The 23,528-nt window shown below is 38.7% G+C and overlaps 1 protein-coding gene across 3 annotated transcripts in view; it reads right to left on the minus strand.

Moving 5' to 3' along the window:
• The window catches only part of KCNS1 (potassium voltage-gated channel modifier subfamily S member 1), a 32,267-nt gene extending 9,820 nt beyond the window's left edge, over positions 1 to 22,447 (minus strand). The window contains exons 1-3 of one of the 3 annotated variants that reach the window (XM_039351318.1): positions 18,668 to 18,759; positions 16,792 to 16,864; positions 8,144 to 9,148 (exon numbers count right to left, since the gene is read on the minus strand). In XM_039351318.1, the coding sequence (XP_039207252.1) occupies positions 8,144 to 9,109 (966 nt within the window). In that variant the 5' untranslated portion in view covers positions 9,110 to 9,148; positions 16,792 to 16,864; positions 18,668 to 18,759. Of the gene's footprint in view, positions 1 to 8,143; positions 9,149 to 11,496; positions 11,578 to 16,791; positions 16,865 to 18,667; positions 18,760 to 22,101 lie in introns of those variants that run through there. The other 2 variants (XM_039351317.1, XM_039351316.1) reach the window with 2 other exon arrangements.
• Between the last annotated feature and the right edge of the window lie 1,081 nt (positions 22,448 to 23,528).

The raw sequence follows: 23,528 nt of genomic DNA on the forward strand, positions 1-23,528 counted from the left end.
GATTTGTACATTGTCCTAATCTATAATTTGTTTAACAAAAACTGGATTGCTTAAGTTCATATTATAAGCAATATTACCAGCATGTGTTTGTCAGCAAAATGACCAGGTTCATACATAAAACTAAATTATAGTCAAATACACCATAATTTTGCTTAGTACTGTGTGTGAATTTAGTCACTGGAGAAAGAAAAGAGGAAACAAAAACAGCATTTTTTTTTTGTACTTTAAAAATATGTGACAGTGGTTTGGTCAACAAATCATTACTCAAACACCTAAATCTGTTTTACAGTTTTCTCTTTCTCATATACCTCATACTCTCTCTCATAATCAGTTCTTTTATCCAATGCCTCATATTCCACAGAATGTTTGACTTAAATACTGTAATTCAGGGGTAAGGCAATACAATGTCTTTTGAGTTTGCAACTCCCATCAGACCTAGTTAACATGTCAATGATTTCTGACAGTTGCCCTTCAAAGCATCTGGCAAGCCCTTGGCTGCTTACTTGAACTTTAGTTCTAAATAACAAATGAGATGACATTTAGCTTTATCTAGCTACATTTATGTATGTTTTTTGTCAACTGTATAGACTTAAATTAGTCATAATGTATTTTCCAAAGTGTAAAAATTGCCTACTGCTTAAAAGACAATAAAGTAACTCCAACCATTTCCAGGAGAAGAGCCTTTTCTGCTGTGGCCCCCTCTCTTTGGAATATTTTCCCATCAGAGGTAAGATCTGCCCCCACATTCCTGGTCTCCCGGAAGAGTCTAAAAACTTACTCTTGGGGTGTTTGGCCTGCTACATTAAGGCTGGCTGACGGGATAGATAAGATTCTCACCCCCAGGCTGCCCATCATCTTGATTCTTAACTTTCTAACTTTTTATTCTAATTTTAATTGTTTTAGTATCTTTAAATTTTATTATATTGTAAGCTGCCAAGAGCTGCTGCATTAGTGAGATGGGTAGCATAGAAATGTAATAAGCAAGCAAACAAATGTATTCTTCCTAGGAAGGAAATTCAATAATTGGGATGATACACTCCTATTATCCTTAGCATCCTTTCTCCTTCTTTCAACTTTCTTCTCCCAGTGTTTGAATTTATATTGAAACCATCAACATTATGTACATACTATATCCTGATTAGGTTTGGGATCAATGTACTGCACCCCCTTTTTATGGCATCCTTTCTTACATGACTGTTTACTAAGTGTTCTATTCTCTTTAGGAAAACTAAAAAACACAAAGAAAAAAGTCTTTGTTAAAAAATGAGGAAGCCCAGTCTTAATATTATTTAACAACCTTATATTTATACATGGGATATTTCTACTTACACTTTCTTAATATCACAATAGTAGTTTGAATATAATTGATGATCTCTTTCAAATCTACTGATTTAAAGATCTGAATCCAAGGAACAGAAGTCTCTGCTCTGTCCTGAGCTGCTGAAGGTTTCACAGTAACAAAATCCACGCAAAACAAATACAATACATAATTTACCCTGTTTTTCCACATTGATGCTCTTATTTCATATTATATGCATTCATATGATTATATTCCATTATATATAATTATTTTAAAACCTGAATGGGATAAGGAATTGTTATTGTTTTAAAAATGGATATACTAGCCAGTTTGTGTGTGGGCCAGTCTGCATTAAACTATCATAATATGTATTTCATTTTGTTTTAGTTATATGTAGCAAGTTATCTCATAAATTTTGCACAATCTTTGTCAGAACCTAAACAATCTTGTCTAGTTCCTGAAAGACTAGACTGGGAATACCAGAGCTGTCAGACTGAGAAATCCAATTTAAAAAATAAGCAATGGCAAATCACTTCCATAATGCTGCATGAGAAATGCACAGATATGCTCACTAGGAGCTGAGTTTGACTTAAAGTCTTTCTTATCCCAATCACAAAGTGTACTCAGATTAATGTGTACATAGTGTATTTAGTGCTCAGTTATTTAAAATATTTTGTTCTGCTTTCTTACTACAAAACATGTAAAGCAGCTTACAACTATTGTAAATAAATAGAATTAAGAGAGGCCCATCTTTCTTTCTGAATTGAGTGGGAGAAAAGTTTTCATTTTCTATTCAAAACCAGGATTAAAGAAGGAGAGAACATACATTTTCAGTGCTGAGGCTTACTGCAATTTTTAAAAAAGGTTATAAGATGTTCTATCTTTCATTTAGGCAGTTTAGTTAATGACTGATGAATGAGGATAATGGCTGAGAAGTAGACTGATAGGAAAAGACACTCAAATTTCCATATTATAACCAGGGCTTTTTTTCTCATAGAACGCCCAGAACGGAGTTCCGGCACCTTTTTTGGATGGAACCTTGTAGGGTAGGCAAGGTGGGTTGTATGACGTGTGTAAGTTCCGGCACCTTTTTTTTTTTTTTAGAAAAAAAAACACTGATTATAACTATCCCCATTAAAGGCCCCACTTCCAAATCAAATGAAGGAGAAGCATTAATCACTTTCCATGAACACACATGGATCATGCATGATTTAAACAGAAGCGGCATGGCTTCCCATCTGCTCCTTTTCCCATTCATATCACGCTCTAGATAGCCTATCAAACAGACATTAGGCTTGGGGATGTTGATTCCATCTGGTTTGTGAAAACTAATTATTGAAAAAAGTTAATTTAATAAAATTTAACAGTCTCATTGGGGGAAGTGAGTTGGGAAAGTCAGGACTGACTGCCCTCCACCTTCAGGAAGGGCAATGAACACTTCTAGTTCACAATGGTCCACTTTGTCTAGTTCACAATGGTGACACTTTGGTGAACATTTACTGTAATTCTAAGGTCCCCTAGAGCAGGGCTTTTCAACCTTTTCACAGATTGTACCACTTTTAGGACATGACACTATTTGAGTACCACCAGTGCTTAGCAAGGTGTCAAAAACTTGATGACTAAAAAAAAGGGGGGGGGATTTTGGATTTTACTGATTAGATTCATTTGTTGTTATAGAAATGGCTAGTTTATAATATTATGGAAAAGTAAAAAGTTGAGGTTCAATGTTAATGCTTCCTTCTACTGTAACAGAGGAAGTCTGTTCTTTTTCCCTTCTCCCCCTCACTTTTCCCCCCTTTTTCCTCCCCACTGTGTCCTACTATTTGCTTTTATATTTCTGTATTTTATTCTATAATCTAATAAAATATTACAAACTGTAGAAAAAAAGTACCAGTTTTAATTTCTTCGGTGGCGGTTCCTTTGTTGAATCATTTTCCCTTTGCACTGACAAATATATAATGAATTTATGCATGTTTATTAATATGCACCACTACCAGCTAGTTCAGGGGTCTTCAAACTTGGCACTTTTAAGACTTGTGGACTTCAACTCCCAGAATTCCTCAGCCCTTCTTCCTCTCTCCCTTCTGAGCTCTTCCATAGTATAGTAAGAATGCACCCCTCCAATCCCTTTCCTGTACCCTTAAAGACATAGGAATCAAGTGCAAAGCAAGAAAGGCTCACAAAATAAGCCTCCATTTTTTTCTCTCTTTAAGCTGCCTCAGGCGTGTCACGTATCACAGTGTTGCAATCCTAGACCAGGGCTTTTCAACCAGTGGTATGGGTACCATCTGTGGTACATTGGCACCTGGCAGGTGGTGTGCGACCATCCTAGAAAAGTGGTAGCGGGGGAGGGGAATGAGAGTGCTGCTGGGAGGGCAGGCAGGTGTCTTGCTTGGCTGTGCCTTGGGGGGCACTTTTTTCAGTGCCATTGTAACTTCAAACAGTCACTAAGCAAACTGTTGTAAGTCGAGGACTACCTGTACTTTATCACTTTTTTCCTTTTGGGGGGGGGTCATCAAGTTTTCGACACCTTGCTAGGCGACTGGTGGTATTCGGATATTGCCATATCCTAAAAGTGGTACAATGGGTGAAAAGGTTGAAAAGCCCTGTCCTAGACTGAAAGGCTCCGGCAATTGCGAAAAGCTTTAACTTTAAATTAAGTCTCTTTACCTTCAAAGAAAACTTTCTAAAAGCCATAGAGAGACTCAATTAAAGGGGGTAAAACTAATCTCGTTTGTTTAAAGGGATTAAACCTTTCCGTTCCCCCACCCAAACCACCTCCTTTTATAGCCTGTCCTCCCCCCCTTTTTCTTCAGTTCACCTCCAGCTCCGAGCTGCTTCCAGAAGCGCCAATCAGCTGAAGCCAATCAGCTGGAGTCCTCTCCCTCAGGCTTGGGTCGCTTAGGCTCATTCCCCTCCCCTGCTACACTTGGCTAGCAGTCACGTACCACCTGCCACATGGCAAAGTACCAAAGGTGGTAACTGTACCACCAGTTGAAAAGCCCTGCCCTAGAGCAGGGGTCCCCAACCCCTGGGCTATGTTCCACCTCCGGACCTTGAGCTGTTCGGAACCGGGCCGCGGAAGTGGTGGGCAAGTGTGCATGAACAAGAACACATGCTTGTGTGAACAGTGGGTGAATGTGTGCACATGCACACTCCATTTGCGCAAGTGGCAGGCATGCATGCCCACCGCTTATGCAAATGGAGCTGTGAGCACACATGTGCCCGCCACTTGTGCGGAACCATCCCCTCTCCCCCCCCACTGCAAAAACAAAAAGGTTGGGGAGCTCTGCCTAGAGAAGGAGAGGTTGGCTTCCCTTCCCAAGTGGCATTTAAATGGGAAGCAGTGTATGTTGCCTGCTGTTTCATGTCCTGCTTCTATGTTCTGTGGATGCATTTTGGAAATGCTGTTCCACTAAGCTTCTTGGGTAAAAAGGCAATCAGAACTACAGGTATATATGGTGAGAGAGAAAAAAACAACATATACATTTAATAAATAAACAAACAAAAACTTTTCTGAAGGACCTGAAACCTTACATGGACTTTTTGTTGAAAGAAGAAGAAAAAATGTTTGTTGTTGTTGTTAATTGCGAAGTCGTGTCCGACCCATCGCGACCCCATGGACAACGTTCCTCCAGGCCTTCCTGTCCTCTACTATCTTCTGGAGTCCATTTAAGCTCATGCCTACTGCTTCAGTGACTCCATCCAGCCACCTCATTCTCTGTCGTCCCCTTCTTCTATTGCCCTCAATCTTTCCCAGCATTAGGCTCTTCCCCAGTGAGTCCTTCCTTCTCATTAGGTGGCCAAAGTATTTGAGTTTCAATTTCAGGATCTGGCCTTCTAAAGAGCAGTCGGGATTGAAAAGGTGTGGACAAGTTGAAAGTTTAAGGCATTTGTATAACATTCAAGAGGGAGGGAGAATTATTACAATACATTACATTTTATGCATTGATTTTCTTTACTTTTTTCTTTCCTGGCACCTTTTTCCTCCCTCCTTTTCCCTTTATCTTTTTGTTTAGATTTGACTTTTATTGTATGTAAAATTTTATAAACAAACAAACAAATAAATAAATATGAGTGGGTGAAGGAAGTGGAAATTCAGGTTATCAGTGACTATACAAAGGAGAATATTAAATGGGCATTGCTCAACAAATTGCACAAAGTGAACATAAATGTGAACTAGCATCAAACCAATTTTTTTTTCCTTCATCAAGATTGGGGGCATCTCAGAGAGTAAGAGAGAGCTTGTGGAGTTGAAGTCAGAAGGAAGACATTCACAGTTAATATCTTCAACTATTCTTTCCAGTTGTTTGATGCTTATAGCCCCAGACTACAGCAATCCCTTGGGATTTTCTGGAATGCCAGATACAGTGTATCAGCCTTCTTCGCATAATATTTTGATTTTATACTAGCTAGAATCTCTTTGAAGCAGATACGGCTTTTCTAGACTTACTGAACATTACAAGCAAAGAGTAAAAATTAAGACAGCAAAACAAATTGCAGTCCCTTAAATCTGCTCTGTGCCATAGGAGATCACCCTTCTCAGTCACCTATTCTGGCAACCAGTCATGCGCACACATCTGCTGGCCCTGAAAATCCTGGTGCCAGATGGTGCTCTTGCAGGTCAGCCTTAGGCTGCCTGGCAGCAAGCCCATAAATAAATGAGCTACAATCAACCAAGCTGAACAAATAATGTAAAGTTTTAGGAATCAAGATGGAAAGTTCAAAGTTTGCAAGATTTTTTTTTCCAACACTGTCTGCTTTCCTCCTCCATATCTTCTTTTTTATGGTAAGGAAGCAGAAGCCTGAACATAAACAGAGCTAACTGCAGAGGACCACAATAGAAACCTCTCACTGAATTCTGCAGGGTATAGGAGCTCAATCTGTGTAAATATTGCATTTAAAACAGGCCATGTTAACCCATATTCCATGCCAAGAGCTTAATTTTGCCATTACATAAATCAAACAAAGGTACCTTTTGGAGGCCAGACAGGATACAGGAGTATTTCACATTAGCTGCATATATAGAGTCAAGGACAGATATAATTATACAGATTCCTATCTTATCCTATCCTATCCTATCCTATTTCTATTCCATTCCATTCAGTTTTTGAAGAGGGTTGCAGTGGATATGACACTAGATAGATATAAACAAAACCGAAGGAAATGTGGATGTTGATAATATGTGGAAATTATTGATAGGAAAAAGGTTTACTATGAAAACAGTAGATAGTTTTGTCTGTTTGGTAAAAAATATTGGATTTCCAACTCATTTGGGCTTTATAACTGTGCATCATGATTACTCTCACTCTGTAGTATGCTAATTTGACAGTAACTGCCAGCAAATTTGAAGAATGACATAGCAGCAAACCGATTCGAAAACGTCAGTCTAAATACCCAAATCAAAAAAAGAGACTTAACAGAGTAGGTAAATTATCATACAATAGCTATAATTTCACATGCTAGCAACATAATGTTCAAGATCATCCAACATAGATTAGAGCCCTACATAGAAAAAGAGAAACCAGGCATTTGAGCTGGCTATAGAAAAGGCCACGGAAGATGAGACATTATTGCTGACTCATGCTGTACAACTGAGAAAGTCAAAGAATACCAAAGAGAAATCACTATGTACTTTATTGATTATAGAAAGGTATAAGGTGTCAATCATATCAGACTGTGGAATGCGCTTAGAAAAATGGGAATCCCAGGACATCTTATTGTGCTCATGAGAAATCTACACAGAAGTAAGGAAGCCACAGTATAGACAACACATGACAAAACAGACTGGATTCAAGGTGACAAAGGAATGGGATAGAGCTGTATACTTTCTCCATTTTATTCAACCTGTATGCTGAACATACATTAAGGGAAGGTGGATTGAAAGAAGATGAGTAACTTCATCTTCATTGTGCTATGCTAATAACACCACTATAAAAGCTAAAAATCCAAAGGATCTACAAAGTCTAGTAATAAAATTCAAAGAGCAAAGTGAAAAATATGACTAACAATACATATAAAGAAAATTACCTGGTACTACAACCAGTTTTCAAACTAATAATAAAAATACTGAAGAGATAAACAGCTTCTCCCTTTTAGGATCAGCAATCAACAGTAAAGGGATAAGCCATCAGAAATATACTACAGAGTAGCACTCAGCAGAGCAACTAGGAAGAAGGCCTTGAAAAAGATAGTCAGATGCTGTGATGAGTCCATGCCTACAAAGATTAGAATAAGGCAAGCAATGATATTCCCACTCTATGGAAGTGAAAGAATTGGATTTTGAAGAAGCAGGATAGGAAGAGTATTGATGCTATTGAATGTTGGTGTTGAAAAAGACTCCTGGGAATATTTTGGACAACTAAGAAAACAAACAAATGGATAATCAAACAAATCAACCCAGAGTTCTTACTGAAGACACAAAGGACCAGGCTGAAATTATTATACTTTGGAAAATTAGCAAAGGTCTAGTTTTCAAGAGAAAGCTTTAATGCTGGGAAAAATGAAAAGAAAAAGAAGAGGATGATCAGCAGCAAGGTGAGTGAACTCAGAATAGCCATGATTGCAGCACTGGAAGACCTCAAAGACCAGATGAGGGCCAGATCATCATGGAGAATATCTATGTGATCACTAAGAGTCAACATGATTTGATGGGACATAATCACATAATAATCAATTATTGTAATTGAGCTTTAAAAAGTTCAAAAGCATGAGTAATTTCACCACATTGAAATCAGATACACATTTAAGACTGAAACAAGACAAAAGTGCTTTTGACTACACTTTTGATTATTTTTTTCTAAGAATTATGAAATAAAAACAAATGTGCTAAAGCTCATTTACCTTCAAGGTAGCTCCTAAAGACCTCAGGCCTGTTGAATGCCTTGCCAGCTTCAGTACTCGGAATATTCTCATAAGACGAAACACTTGCACCACCTTACCCACATTTCCCAGTTCTGAATCTGTCTTCATGGTCACATCTACCCAGAGGGTGAAATAGAAAGGCAACACTGAAATAATGTCAATCAGATTGAGGGGATGCTTGAAAAACTTCCTCAAGTTTGGAGCCAAAAGCAAGCGGGCAGTAACTTCAAATGTGAACCAGGAGATGCAGAAATACTCCAAGTTTTGCAACACAGAGTCATCCTTCAATTTGCCCTCCTCATCAAGTTGCTGGTACTCTGGCATGCTGTGAATACACATGGTAGCTATGGAAACCAGCACAACACTGATAGACAGAAAGCTGAAGAGTTTGCTTGGGATAGAGTATCCTGGATTTTCCATGGTGAGCCAAAGGCGCTTGCGCAGATTGCCACAGCGGAGTGTATTATAGCGAAGCAGGTCATGATTAAAATCTAAGATCTCATCTGGGGATGTATCCACACTGCTAACCTCACTTTCCTCATCCCAATTGTGATGATGTCTCTCCAGTTTCCTTTCATGATAGCGATAGCTGCAGCAGGAATCCAGAAAGAATTCATTAATGCCCCAGTATTCTATCTCTTGGCAAAAGGAGAAGACACACAGTTCCTCCATCACATGCAGCTTGCCAGTCTGATAAAAATGGAGCACATATAGGAAGAAGCCAGGATTCCGATCAAAGTAGAATTCCCTGGCACTCACATCATAATCATCACACAGCTGTAGGATAGATTCTTCAGAGTCACAGGAAAGCAAACGCCCAAGCCGAGTGTCAGGAAATTTGGAGAGGGCACTCGAACTGAGTCTCCTTCTCAGGCCCCCAACATTGATGTTGATGACCTCATCCTCAAAATCAGACTCCCAATAGTTTAATCTCCTGTTGACCATGATCAGTAGAGATGGGACTATTTTGGCCTGCAGACAACACTGAAACAGAGAGAAAAGAAGATTCTTTGCTTAAGCTAATTGGGAAAAAAAATCAATTATCCAAAACATCTAAAGGTAGTTTTGTGCCTGAGAGTCCCCTAGCTATTTAGACTATTTGTTATAACAAACAAAGTTAATTAGTTTTACAGCTAGGAGTGTACATGTGCTTTGATCATATAGTTTAGAAAGAATCCCTGGTACACTTTTCAATTAAAGGATTTTTTTTTAATCCAGAGCAAACCTGACATTTGAAATCTATGTATTTCATGGAACCGCCAACAGGTTTTTTTCTACACAAAAAACAGAAAGGGATTATTTTGAATAGAAAAACAGGAGGTACTGATTAATTCCACTACTATAGCTGCTGCAACTTCTTTCATTTTGAGGAGATGTATCTGTAATCATGCAGGGAATGAAATATATGCCCCTGTTTTCTCTATGGAATTACAGCAAAAAAGTGATGGACAGAGAAACAAACATCAATTTGTTTTTGCCAGGAAGTGACTCAGATGCAAAATGCTGATAAGCCTCATCTCAAGGTTTTCATATTGAGGATCAGAGAAACCTACCTTACACAGTCAGATTCTAGGTAACGTGGCTCATAATTATTGCCACTTAATAGTGGTGGCTCTCCAGAATTCCAGGCAGGAATTCTGCCTAATCCATGTGGAAACACCATGGGTGAAACCTTGGAATTTCTACATGCCAAATGGAGGTAGGAATTGTACCAATGAGCTATGCTATTGAGTCAGTAGCCCACTAATACAGTGGTTCTCAACCTTTTTAATGCCGCGACCCCCAACCGGTCGTAAGTCGAGGACTACTCAACCAGTCATAAATCGAGGACTACTCAACTGGTGCAGCACCGTTTGCAGAATGGGACTTTTGGCGGGCTCAGCAGGGCAGAGACAGCCTGGACAATTCCTATTGGCTTTTGAAAGCCAATAGAATTAGACTCTATTCAAGAGAGTCTATTCTATTGGCTTTCAAAAGCCAATAGAATAAAATGGAGTAGCACAGCTAAGAAAAAGGGGGAAAAATGGCGGACTGAGTTGTTTGGCGACCCCCGTGAAATGGTCGTTCGCCCCAAATGGGGTCCCGACCCACAGGTTGAGAACCACTGCACTAATAGGTTTTGTTTTCTTTTTCTACAACTGACATCTTATTCCTTCAAAACTTCAACTAATTGTTCAATATTGCAAGGATAAGATGTTGTCTGAGAAAATTAAAACCAAAAGACTGTGGGGATCACAGAAAGAAGCTTCAGGTGTCTTTAGAACCTGCCCACACCCAGTCAGATAGCAGGGTCCAAGGCATTGCTCCACAAAAATTAACATACAGCTGATATATCTAACTAACACCCAACAATTTTGCCCAAGACGGAAAGTCAAGGAAACTGACAGTATGTATGGCTTTAAACTAAATTGCTGATGATTGCAGATCTGGAAGAATGTAGATTTTAGTTCATATCAAGCATGCTTGCCTTTATCAGTGGGTGAAACTATATGAAAGCAATGCAAACAAACAGATCAAAATGGAGTTTTACATCCCACAAACTCTAGCTCTGTATCCAAAACAGAAGATCCTAAAATACCAATTTTGTCAGCAGAGTAAGTGGCATAATTTCTACAACAGGCCAAGGATGATTCACCTTTGAAGAAAACTAAACTTGTGTTACCACACCATTTCCTACCCTCAATTATGCTTTCCAATGGTTCTCGGCCAAGTTGTTGGTAGTAGATTTCTGTGATTCTACTTGTCTTGCACATGTTTAATCTTAAAGGCAATCTGATTAATCAGGCCCAGGTAATATAAGAAAAGAGGATAAATAAATATCTAGATGCTTTCACAGAGAGAATCCTTATCTAACTTAATGATCCCCAAATTCGCTAAACTTTGTTAACTATGTTAACCATGCCAGTTGGTGGATTAACAGGAAAAGAATATATATTTTTCCAAAGGGCACCATGCTGGACAATTTTCACGTAAAATTCAGTTTTATGGTTCGGTACCAGATAGATTCTTTTCCAAAGGTATGATGTTTTCAACGCAGACAAAAATAAATGAATAATCAGAGAATAGAATTAAAGAATAAAAAATACTAAGGTTGTAAATGCTGCAAATAAGGGCATGTTAATTGGGAAACTATATGGCTTAAAGACAAAATCAAGCTGAAGCAATAAAAGCTATTCCTAAAATAAAAATTTAAAACTTGCCCATGTAAATAAATCAGTCTTAACTAAAAGCTAAAAATTAATAATTAGAATGTCTGGAAAAGCAAAAACATAAAAATCTGGGATCTATATTTGTCTGAACAGGTATAGCAATACCCCAAAGGGCCAATTTACCTTGTTCATATTTGTCTACAGTCTCCAACTGCCCCTCATTGAATGGGAAGCTCTACGCAGGGACTTATGTAGAGTATCTAATTGAATGTAGGAAAAAAAAAATCTATGCAATCAGAAACTTTGCTTTAACAGGCTTTCTGTCTTAATGCTGGAAACACAAAGAGATAGGCAAAAAAACATTGTTAACTCTGAACTATTTACCTGTGTTGGTTACTTTGTTTAGGTATGATGCTTGCAGTTGACTAAAAAGCTCAGATACATATCTTGATTTTCTAAAGTGTTCATATAGGAAAAGCCAATCGTTCAGATATCTCAGACCTCCTAAGTATTTTGCCAACATAAATAGCTCTTTTGTTTGTGGTATTCTAATGAAAGAATAAAAAGACACAATCTAAACACGATAGAAACTGAACTGTAGGGCTATTTAAAAGAAATCACTGATTCTAGAGTTGGAAATGCTCCCAAATTTATCTTCAGCATGTTCTAGAGTTATTTGTTTCAAATTCTACTTAATGCTTGTCTATTCCACTTCATAAGCTACCCAGAATTGCTCTGGGTAATGAGATGGATGGCATATAAATTCAATCAATCAATAAAATAAAAGGAGTCATCCTTCAGTGCATTGTTAACATCAATATCAGTCAAGCATAAAGTCTTGTGGAAGATCTAAAGTTCTATCCTTGGTGTCTCCTGTCTACAAAGATCAAGTGGCTAGTGATGAGGAAAGATGCCAGCTGGAGATTTTGGACAACTGCAACTGACCAGACTAAATACATTACTGGGTTGAGTGACAAATAGCTTGACAACATCCTATCCTGAGATCTTGTCTCAGATTTCATGTTTCACAAAGCAACTCCTTACAGTGTTACAGTTGACTGGAAAAGTCAGTTGGAATATTTTTGTAGCACTCATGAGCTACTTGAAACTGGTGCTCATTCCCCAGCTAGGAAAATGCACTCCAAGCAGACCCCAGACATCTCTTCAGAAAATGCTTATGAAATTCAGCTTGAATGATCCTGAACATTTTTAGGCCAATTATTTGTTCATATAAACCAATACAGATTTACAAAACAAGCTGGATGCACAGGTCCTGCTAAGCCATAGCTTGTTTTAAATGCGGGTATAAAATAATCCCCAAGTAATAATATGGCTCAATATGAGCTGGAATCCAGGTATCATTTTGAACAAGATTACTAATGTTCAGAAATCCATCCAGATAAATTTGAATGAAAAGTGTTTGATAGTCATCCAACCATTTTCCAACCCCGATTTTGTTTTGCAAATATACACAATTGTCACATATCACTGAACATTTTTGTGTGTATCTGTACACTTATAAATACAGTGGGGTAATGCTTAGGGCTTCTGAAACACAGCTACAAATATTATGGGCTTGCTCCAATTCTCTGTGAAGTATGTCAACTGAGATAAAATGAAATGTTAATTATTAAACATCTGAGAGAATCCATTCAGAAGAAAGCATATGGATTCAGATTATTTTCCTACTGAAATATAGCACAGACTTTCTCACTGGAAATAGTGCATGTCACTTCAAGGAACATGACAGCATCCTAACAGCACTGAAAAAAATATATGTATTTGGGTTTCACTCACACTGCTTTTGGGGAGTTTCAAAATTATTCTGAATTTACCGGTAGTCCAGACAAAGCAGCATCCCATTGCACTTTACAGATGAAATCTTATCGAAGAAGGTAATATTTCTTGATTATTTTGCAAACAGATAAATAACTTCAGCAAGTCATTAATTTTTCCATGTGTAAGATTAAAGGTTTGGATAGCATAATGTTTAAGGTTTGTAAGCATAATGACAGCAGATCTATTGAAACCCACAAAAATTCAGTTGAATCCAATGGACTACAGTACTCCACTTGTGAAAATGCCATTTCCCCATGCCATGGTTTAAAAAATAATAATTAAATAAATCACAGTAGGTTAGTTTACATGCAAAGACATAAACCATGATTTATTTGAGATTTGTGCAACATGTAAAGTGAAAACCAAACAAATCATGCTTAATCATTAATAGAATGTGTGAACCAAGCCAAGATCTAGGTCTAAATGTTTTATTGAAGACATATCTTGTTAGTGTTCTGCATAGTAATTTTATTCACAATTATAATTACAACAGTAAAAACTAAACTAAAAAAGACAGAAGAATAAAGTGCAGAAGATGTAAAGAAGAAAAAAAGAAAAAAGAAATAGAAAGCAAATTAGGAATAAAGAAAAAGAAAAAATATAAAGTGTGCTTGTGAGGAGTAATTGTCTAGAACACTTATGGAAGATCTCAAGTTCTCTCCTTGTCTGGTGAGGAATGATCAAAGAGCCCATTGCCTGCTCTTCATTACATCAGCAGTCATCAGAACTGGAATGAAGAGCAGGCAATGAGCTCTTTGATCATTCCTCTCCAGACAGGGAGAAAACCTGAGATCTCCCATAAATATTGGAGTGATGCTGTTTTCAGTCCATTCCTTCCTCTGGAGAGAGACTCATTGGTTTGAAAGAAGGCTACAGAGGGCATTTATGAGCAGCCCTCTCTCAACAGAGGGGGAGGGATAAGACACCACCTATCTCCAGTCTACAATGCAGCCCTTGCAGTGGTTCCAAGAAGATTCTACAACCAGTTGCACTCTGATTCAGGTGATCCTGAGGGCAAAAATAAACCCTCAAGTGGCCTCAAGAGCTCTCTGGGAGAGTGCTAACAATTAGATGTCTGCAAAGAAAACAATCTTTCCATGTCCTCCCCTCCACCATCCAATCAGAAACTATCCTTCCATCTCTCCACCATCCAGTCTCAACTGTCAGTACCTATCCTTCCATCCATCCTCCCCCTCCCCCCACGTCATCACGATGGATTAAGCTTCTTGAATGAGAAGCAAAACATTTTGTTCTTCTTCCTCAGGGAAAAAGCAATCCATTTGCTTTTTTGAGGAAAAAAAAAGCATATATGAGACTTCCTCTTGAAGCCACATATAGATAGCTTTCAATGTTCTCTATGGGAATAAAACTGATCTTTTCATAATTTTTTTAGACTTAGGAACATATTTTTTATTTCCCCTCTTTCATTACAGAAATCAGGATGGAATAGTAAAAAAATCCAAATTGACGTAATTCAGTATTGCTGTTTGTTACAATTAAATACATATATGAAGGAAAGCAACTAAAATGTATAGATTTTGTATACTTTTATTTTTTTAATTAATTCTCTGGATCCAGTCCTAACACTAACTCTTATTGCATGTTTCAGGTATTGACCACCTGCAAAATAAACTGCAGTGCTCTGGACAGTAGAGTCCCCATGCTTTCATATTAGAAACCAAGGATCTCTACAACGTCTTAGGAATACTTTGAAATTAGAAATTAATACAACATCCAGACCTGGTGCATGCAGGATTTGTTATTAAATCTTTATTAATGCTTTTCCCTCCCTACCAGCACACACTAACAAAAGTTATTGCAGCGATTTCTCTGAAAGACTATTATATTTGTTATTGATTTTCCCCATTGCTTTTCAGGAGATGTCATGGTTGTGGTGTTAAGCTGAAAGAAAAAATAAAATAAAACTGAAATACATGTAATGGGAAGAAAAAGATCCCATTAAATGAGATTCAGTTCCAAAGACTTAAAAATAGTTTTTTTAAAAGTTATATTTTCACAAGAGGAGTACAATTCAACTATAGTATATGCAAAAATGATTCTTATTTAAGTAAACATAATCCAGCCTCTTTCAGATGTCAAGCTTATAAGTGCTGCAATTTGTCTATAGGACTAACATACCATGATTAAATCCAAAATTACATATTTTTATCTCCCCCATTCCTGAGTCTTCCTGACATTCCAGCACATTAAGTTAATTATCTAAGCTGTTATAATTAAAAATAACCATTTCTGTTTACTTTTTCAGGATCAAAAAATATTTATATATTGCCATGTATCAATGCAGAATTCTGCAATGTAAGCTTAATCAAAAGCCAAAGATCTCCAAGGCCTAAACTGGCTGAGTTGTTTCAGACACAGAAACGAAAAAGGTGATGATAGCTGAGAAAGGATGAAATGAAAATTATCTTATCATTTCTCAGACAACATCCTTGAGCCAAAGACAGGGTGCATATCACTTTTTTAAACTTGTAGAGGAAAATCCAGTTTTGAATTCTCTTTCATGCTGGCTTCCACAATTCTTATTATTTATTTTCTTATTATTTACCCCAAAGTGGTAAAATGGGTGGAGCTGACTGGATTCTAACTTATTTGCCCCACCTTATACTTCTTTACCATGCTTCAAATAACAAGTAAACTTAGAACAATTGAAAAATTGGCCTAAATTAATTCATTTCCATTGTTTACAATGAAAGTTTTATGTGTGTATGTGAGCCTAATAATTATAGTCATAAGTATACTATGTGTGCAAATAAAACAAATAAAATATTTCAGCAACTCCAAAAATTGACCGTTTTACACATCTTGTTTCAAAGTTTAAATGACCAATGGGAAAGTAAGATAGCACACAGCATAAGTTATTGATTTGCTTACTATTTTTACAAGCATTCTAGATTAGTGGTAGGAGAGAATATTTTAAAAGTAAGTAAAAGCAAAATAAAGTAACAGCAATATTAACTCTGAACTATGAGATGGATCTTAGTGACATCTGTAAGCTAGCTATCTAAAAACTCAGCAGGGAATGTTTATAGAGGTTTTTCATTTCCTATACTTGTACCTGTCTTTTTAAAATACCTTTTGTGTCCCTTTATTTATTGTACTTTAACAACTGGAGAGTACAAAGAAAGGTTTTTCATCCAGCAAAGTTTTCAAAAGGCTCACAGTATGGGAGACAATTGAAATTCTGATCCACAGGCTGCTTAGATTTTTAAAGGTCAAATCCAGCTCTATAAATTGAGCCTGGAATTACATCCCTGACTCTGGTTACCAATCAAAATAATTTAATTTAACCAAGTTGTTCTGCTCAAAGCAGTGATAGCTGCATTCTGGGCAAACTGAGGCCTCAGAACAGTCTTCAAGAACAGTTCCCCACAGAATACAGTTCAAACAAGAAACGTCTCTGTTTAGGTTATGAAACCATTAGAATGAAGATGATGTCTTTTAAAAAGATGATGGTTAGTCCAGAACTTCCAATTAACTCTCTGTAAGTAGATTTAGGCAGAAGAGTAATTCCAATATGAGAATTTGTTGCTTTGCAGGATAGAGAATAAAATTATTCAAATGGGATATATAGCTAATCTTAGATGAATAGAATCATCAGACAGCGCATAGCTGCCTTACCTTCCATGTGCCCTCATCCAGCTAAAGAATCCAGTAGGTTTATACCAGTTGGTTTGGAACACCCACTTCTTCCCTGGGAGCAGAAGATAACAAGAAGAGATATAGAGGAGAGCCAAGGAATACAGAAGATACCAATCCATAAGTTAGAGACCAAGGGATAGAGTAGCAACTTCTAGTCAGTGGTAGGATTCAGCCGGTTCCCACCACTTCGGCAGAACTGATAGCTAATTTTTTGTTGCTCAGGTCCAAAATGGATTTCCGGAAGCGGCATCCACACAGAGAACTGGTTGTTAACATATTTGAATCCCACCATTTATCTAGTACAAATATCTGTCACTTCCCCCAAATGTTGGTGCATATTGTGCCTTTGTGTAACAAAATCTGAGTCTAACTTATTATTAGGAATAATGACTAGATGCAAACATCCTTCTAAACCATAATTTCTTCAGTATTTATTTTGTAAACAATGAATAAACTTTGGGATACAGATTAGTGCTACATATAAATTTGGCCTTTAATCCCAGCTAAGGTCACTGTATACCTATATCTTATTTCAATAATGACTCCTCTCTATAAAAGTGTACAACCACTATGATATCAAAGTCACAGCAGGCTTTGTACTGCACACTCAGGGTTACATTATTTTCAAGAGGTTGGGGCCTTTAGGACCTAATTATAGATGCCACCCAGGCTTAAAAGAATGATTTTTGCCCCTTAATGGTCCTCCAATCCTCAAAAATGCAAATGAGACTCAACGTTTTTGCAGTTACAATATGGTGCTAGCCAGTGCTTTTTTCTCATAGAACGCCCAGAACGGAGTTCCAGCACCTTTTTTGGATGGAACCTTATAGGGCAGGTAAAGCAGGTTGTATGACGTGTGTGAGTTCCGGCACCTTTTTTTTTTTTTTAGAAAAAAAGCACTGGTGCTAGCAGAGTGCGGGTGATCTAACCAGTGATCTTTTTACATCTGGTTAAGGAAAATCAGGAGGACAAAACAGATGGAAAATTTCTTCCTTGCATTTTAATTTCATTCTCAAGGACAGATTAGGCTGCAGTCAAACACCATCTGGTGCTCCAGAGATTTCTGCATCAAAGACAACTCTGGAGACCGACGTCCCTGTTGTACACCAGAGGTTTAAAAAGCTGTAACTTTTTAAAACCATAAATGTACAGAGATACTTCTCTGTTGGGGTAATAATCTTCATGTCCAATAAAATAAATTGTTTGCCCACAAAAAATTAGATTGTACTAAATATGCCAATCTATTGCAAATAGTCTTAAATAGTCATAAAGCCTAATATAGCTACTGCTCAGTTACAAAGCATTGGACGCCACAAATCGTTTAAGATTTTCAAACAAGCAACCACAGAATCCATCACTTGATAAAAATGTCTAGGGTTGAAAGGATTTGGACTTCCTTCAGTTTCTTTTACCCCGTGACTGAAAAAAAAAGAATGTTAATAGAATGTATTCCAGCTTCTGCTTTAGAACAGAAAATACAAGCAATTGAGTTAGAAAAGGTTATGCATACCACATCTGGACTGCATAATCATCATCAACATCAACATCTATGAAGCTTGTATGCTGTCTGATTCTAAACAACTCTAACAATCAAATAAATTGCAATGCAATCAATGGATAAATAAATGAGAATAAGGAGATACAAAAAAACCCTCTTCTTCTTGTTTCCATCATGCGGTCATCCTCATGTTCACAGCTCAATTAAGGTATTTGTATAAAAGGAATAGAATAAAAAGCACTCACCATCCATTCAACTTCTCCCCTCTCAGCCCCACATATAAACTGCCTCTCAACTTGCAACACTTCTCACCACTCTGACATCTATATGATGATATTAATATTCTCTAGACAGTACCTTATTAACTTCCATGGATGCTCTACAACCATTATCATAGCAACCTTCATTCTTCCGAGAAGTCAAACTGTACAAGTTGTTCTCCTGCTTCTGTTTAAGCACAAAAGCACAAAACTGAGCATGGGAGCTTATACCTGAATCTATATGAAGTCTGTTTATGCATTCTTCTCTGGAGTGGTCTCTGTTGAATGTACAAAAAGACTGTCTGCTACATAGACTGTTTAGAAAAATAGTGTGGGTGGATGTGCAAGAGCACCCACCTGAGGATAGAATGCATGAGGTTGGCTTTCTCTAGCCCCAGGCTTCCCTTTTATATGGCAAATTCCATCATTCCAGCTACATGTTTGTGTAATGGCTGTGGATAAGGAGCTGTGCAACCTTAGAAATCCTGAAAGAACCAAGGTGGCAGAGACTGATCTAGGTCAAAGGAAGACTAAAGCCCATATGGAATTTTGAGAGTCAGCTGTGAGCACTCTCACAAAATGGCTATTATGGTAATCACAGTCAATCACTACAAATCCTTTTCACTGGAAGATGAGGGGTAAAATTGCTTCCTACCACTTCTTTTGGCTTCTTTGGATTGCTTCTGTTTTAGCAGCTTTTGGGGTTTTCTCCTTGGGCACTTCCAAAAATAACCCTGGGCTTCAGTAATTCACTGGATTTTTTATTCAAAGAATGTTTATGGGATTTATTTGACAGACAACAGAATGGAATTGAATGGAATGTTATCATGGTCAGTTGCCAATATAAAAAAAGAAGAAAAAGAGAGCAAAATATTTGTATCTATAAAGCTAAGTAAATGAATAAATTAAAAACGGCATAAAATACTCATAAACCCTATAAAATCCATTAAGTATTAATGTACTATATATTATTCACAGCTTTCAGTCCTTGATTAGATTTATGTAAAAAGTAAGAAAAATGGAGTGAAAAAAAGAAAATAACTTTATGGCATATAATATTAGAGTATGATGAAATGTAGAATTTTGACTTACTGAATTTCTTTGTGGCACTTACACTTTTGTGGATCTTCGGAGCAAAATCTTGAACTTGTGACAAAACAATAGAGGCTTTATGTGAAGGTAAAATTCAGCAAACTAGACTTTAAAACTGAAGTGGACACCTTATTCTTAGAAGTCTAGCTTTCTCACAAAAGGGGAGTGACAGAGATAAACATTTCAGGTCAATAAGGAAGATGCTAGGGGCCTATGTTTGTTTAAAACCTATGTATTTATATGTGTATGTCTTCAAGTTAGTGTTGCTTCCTGCAGACTGCTGGACAAGTCCCTGTAATTTGTTCGGCAAAATTTAGAAGTGATTTGGCATTGCTTTCTTCCTAGGAATAAGAAAGAATGACTCGCCCAAGATCACCCAGCTGGCTTTGTGTCTAAGGTGGGACTAGAACTCATGATTTCCTAGACTCCCGGTTTTTAGCTGATGCCTTAACCACTATACCAACTGGTTCTCTCTTTAAAGACATGTCTAAAAACATTGAGGAGGCAAAGAGCCTGGAATGAACAACAGTGATGTCCATGTGGACTTTGCTCCAGCCAAAAATCATGCTGTCTCCTCTTCATTTAGATTAGTACAATAGCTGGTCCAACAGCTTGTCTTCACTTGCCTTAACCGCAGGACTCAGTTTGGCACCTGTGACTTCCAAGATTCCTAGGCAGCATGGCCATCAATTCTCTGGAGGGTAATTTGTGAAGCTGCATTTCCATGTTCTCCTGGAGGACACCAGAGTGGGGAATGCTGTACAGTAAAAGTCATGGTTGAGCTAAGACCTGAACTTCCACCTTCTATGGCCACATTAAAATTCAATTTGTTGCACTGCTTCTCCAAACTCTGTTTTGAAAAAGGCAATTATGTCTCATAGCTAATTAGCATCAGATTTCCTAAGCATCAGTTTTGATTTTGACATGTAGGGGTCATTGATGAAGAATGCCTTCTTCCCAAGTGATCTGCCCCTGTGGAAAATTGAGTCCTACAGATGCTTTCAGTGACATTTAAGTAAGACTGCCAGAAACTTAGCAACTGTCATTTTATATTTATATCCTAACTTTCCCTAAAAGCTCAAGAAAATGTTTATCTTTCACAACAGCCTTGTGAGTTATATTATGCTGAAAAATCCTCCACACTCACTTCCAGCAGTATGGCTGAGGGAGATAGGAAACTGGATCCATTTATTCTGGTCCAGAACTTAGAATTTGCACAATGTGTGAAACATGTTCTTTCAAACTCTGAATGTATGTTTGCATATGTATGTATGTGTATCTAACCCACATTATTTGGACAGAGAAAATGGGTCAATTTAACAGCAAGGAAAAATGTGTTGTGCAAATAAAAACATTTAGAATCCTGGCAATCCATTACTGCCTCTTCATGACCCATTAAAGCCCAGAACTGGCTGCTGTGTTTACAGAGGTGGAGAGCTAAAGCATTCCAGAACATCATTTTCCAGTTTCTGGATCTATAACATGACAGCCTGTCTTTTCTTTTGTGCAATAAATCTTCTGCCGAGTAGGCATGATGGTCTGTGCTGTCTGGAGTTCACCCCCACGTTCACATTCTCTCAGTCTCAATCTCTGTGATGCCTGACTTGATAGCTAGGCCTACACTTCCTGCCCACGTCCTCCTCAGCTATGCTGGAAAAGTTTACCAGAACTCTCACCCAAGCTGCTGCTGACCAAAGCAACAACCTTCAGGTGTTTTGGGGGTCATATGTTTGAATACAAAATACTTACTTTCTAAAAAAGCCTGAACATAGACAAAATGGCCCGTCCTGCTCAATATGACTTGGAATATTTGTATTAATAAACACACTGCATGTATACAGGGACACATAAGAATTGCTTATTTCTTGGGGTTTTTTACTTTGTCTTATTAAACTTTGAATTCTAATTTGAATAATATTCTTTATTATTCAGAGTAAGTCCTGGAATAAAACACTGAAATTACTCAGTGCAACTCAGTCAAGGCAGAGCAATTCCTGCTGGTAGCAATAGCACTTAAACTTATATACCGCTTCACAGCCCTCTCTGCCTCGTTTACAAAGTCATCATATTTCCCCCAACAATCTGGGTCCTTATTTTACCGACCTCGGAAGGAAGGAAGGCTGAGTCAAACTTGAGCCGATGAGAATCGAACTGCCGAACTACTGGTCCAGAACGCCAACTCCCTGCTCTCCTGACATTACATAAGGTGAGGCCAGTCCCTACCATGACTGCAAACACTCTGCACATGCTCAAGGGCACTCTTCTTTAGCAAGAATCCTGCAGATAAAACCGCGTTAGCGGAACGTGAGAACAGGACACGAATGAGGGCAAAAGATGCCCCGGATTTCTGGAAAAGGAACTTCACCCGAGTGTCTGGCTAGGTCTGAGTTTGTCGGGCCCCCGTCTCTTTTGCAGCTATCGCCAGCGAATGCCACTTACCTGTAGGCACGGCAGGTGCCTTCAGCCGCTGCGCCCTGGCCAAGGACTCCGGACGCAGCGTAGCGCGCACATGCCGGGCGGCAGCAACATAGACGAACTCACCCCGCCAGAACCGCGCTCCGCCTGAGCCATGTGCGCCTTGGCTGGGAAGCGCCGGGTCTTTAATTCTTCTCCCGGATCCAGATTAGAAGCGGATTTAGCGCCGCAGCAGTCCAGCGCCCTCTTCTTGATGCCGAAGGCGCCTGCCGCTTACCCCTGCGCGGCTCCCGAATCACCTCTAGCCATCCCGGGGGATCCGCACAGAGTGCTACAGCCGCCGCCGCTGTCTGCCGCTTCTGAAGATGAGAGAGACAGCTCCCCCTCGTAACCCCGTCCAGGCACCGTCTACAAATGTTCGCTTTGTTACTTGCCAGAAAGAGGGAGGGAGGGAGGGAGGGAGGGAGAGTCCGTGGTGAGCCCTGCGCGTGGCTTCTCTTCCTTTCCAAATCGGGAGGTTGCCGGAGGATGACTTTCTCTTTGGAACCAAGGAGGAGGACGGACCAAGCGCGTCGTCTCTGCCTCCGGGGTCTCCGGTTCCTCCCGCGCATAAAGGCCACTTGGGAGGCAATTCATTACGCCGAGTTGCTTGGCCTCCGAGCTGAGGCAAAGGCGCAGAAGAGAAGACGGGAAAGCCTCCGAGGAAACCTCGACTGGATTTGTCTCGCTAAGAAGAGAAAGCAGTTTCTCTGTGCCCTGAATAGTTGCAAGGCAGAGAAAGGTCAGTGGGGGGGGGGGCACGGAGGAATACAGGTAATCCTCGACTTACAACAATTCATTCAGTGGCTGTTCAAAGTTACAATGGCACTGAAAAAGTGTCGTATGACCATTTTTCACACTTACAACCATTGCCACATCCCGGATGCTTGGCAACTGGTTCATATTTATGATGGTTGTAATGTCCTGGGGTTGTGTGATCCCCTTTTGTAACCTTCTGACAAGCAAAGTCAGTGGGGAAGCCAGATTCACTTAACAACTGTGGCAAGCAAAGTCGTAAAATGGGGCAAAACTCAGTTAATAAATTTCTCACTTAGCAACACAAATTTTGGGCTCAATTGTGTTCATAAGTTGAGGGCTTCCTGTTGTTTGTGAGCTATCCAACAGGGACATGAAGAGAAAGGGAGAGACACATTCTCCTCAGAAAGTAAGTGGCGGAAAAAGAAACAGCCCAAAGTGAAAAGCAGGAAAGAAGCTGAAGTATGTTTCTCTAAAAGAGGATTGATTAATACAGTTTGTGAAAAACCAAACCATCAGGGAAAAGTGGGATTTGACAGTAGACTTTAGAATTAGCTGTTTTATTTGTTAAATGTCCAGCTTGCCTTTTCTCCAGCGTTCCAGCATCTTCCTTGATTTTCACCTCATAATCACAATCTTGCAATATAGGTCAGGCT

Source organism: Crotalus tigris, unplaced genomic scaffold (assembly GCF_016545835.1).
Source record: "Crotalus tigris isolate CLP2741 ecotype Arizona unplaced genomic scaffold, ASM1654583v1 scf7180000018371.15429387391:27106975, whole genome shotgun sequence".
In the NCBI taxonomy this organism is placed as follows: Eukaryota; Metazoa; Chordata; class Lepidosauria; order Squamata; family Viperidae; genus Crotalus; species Crotalus tigris.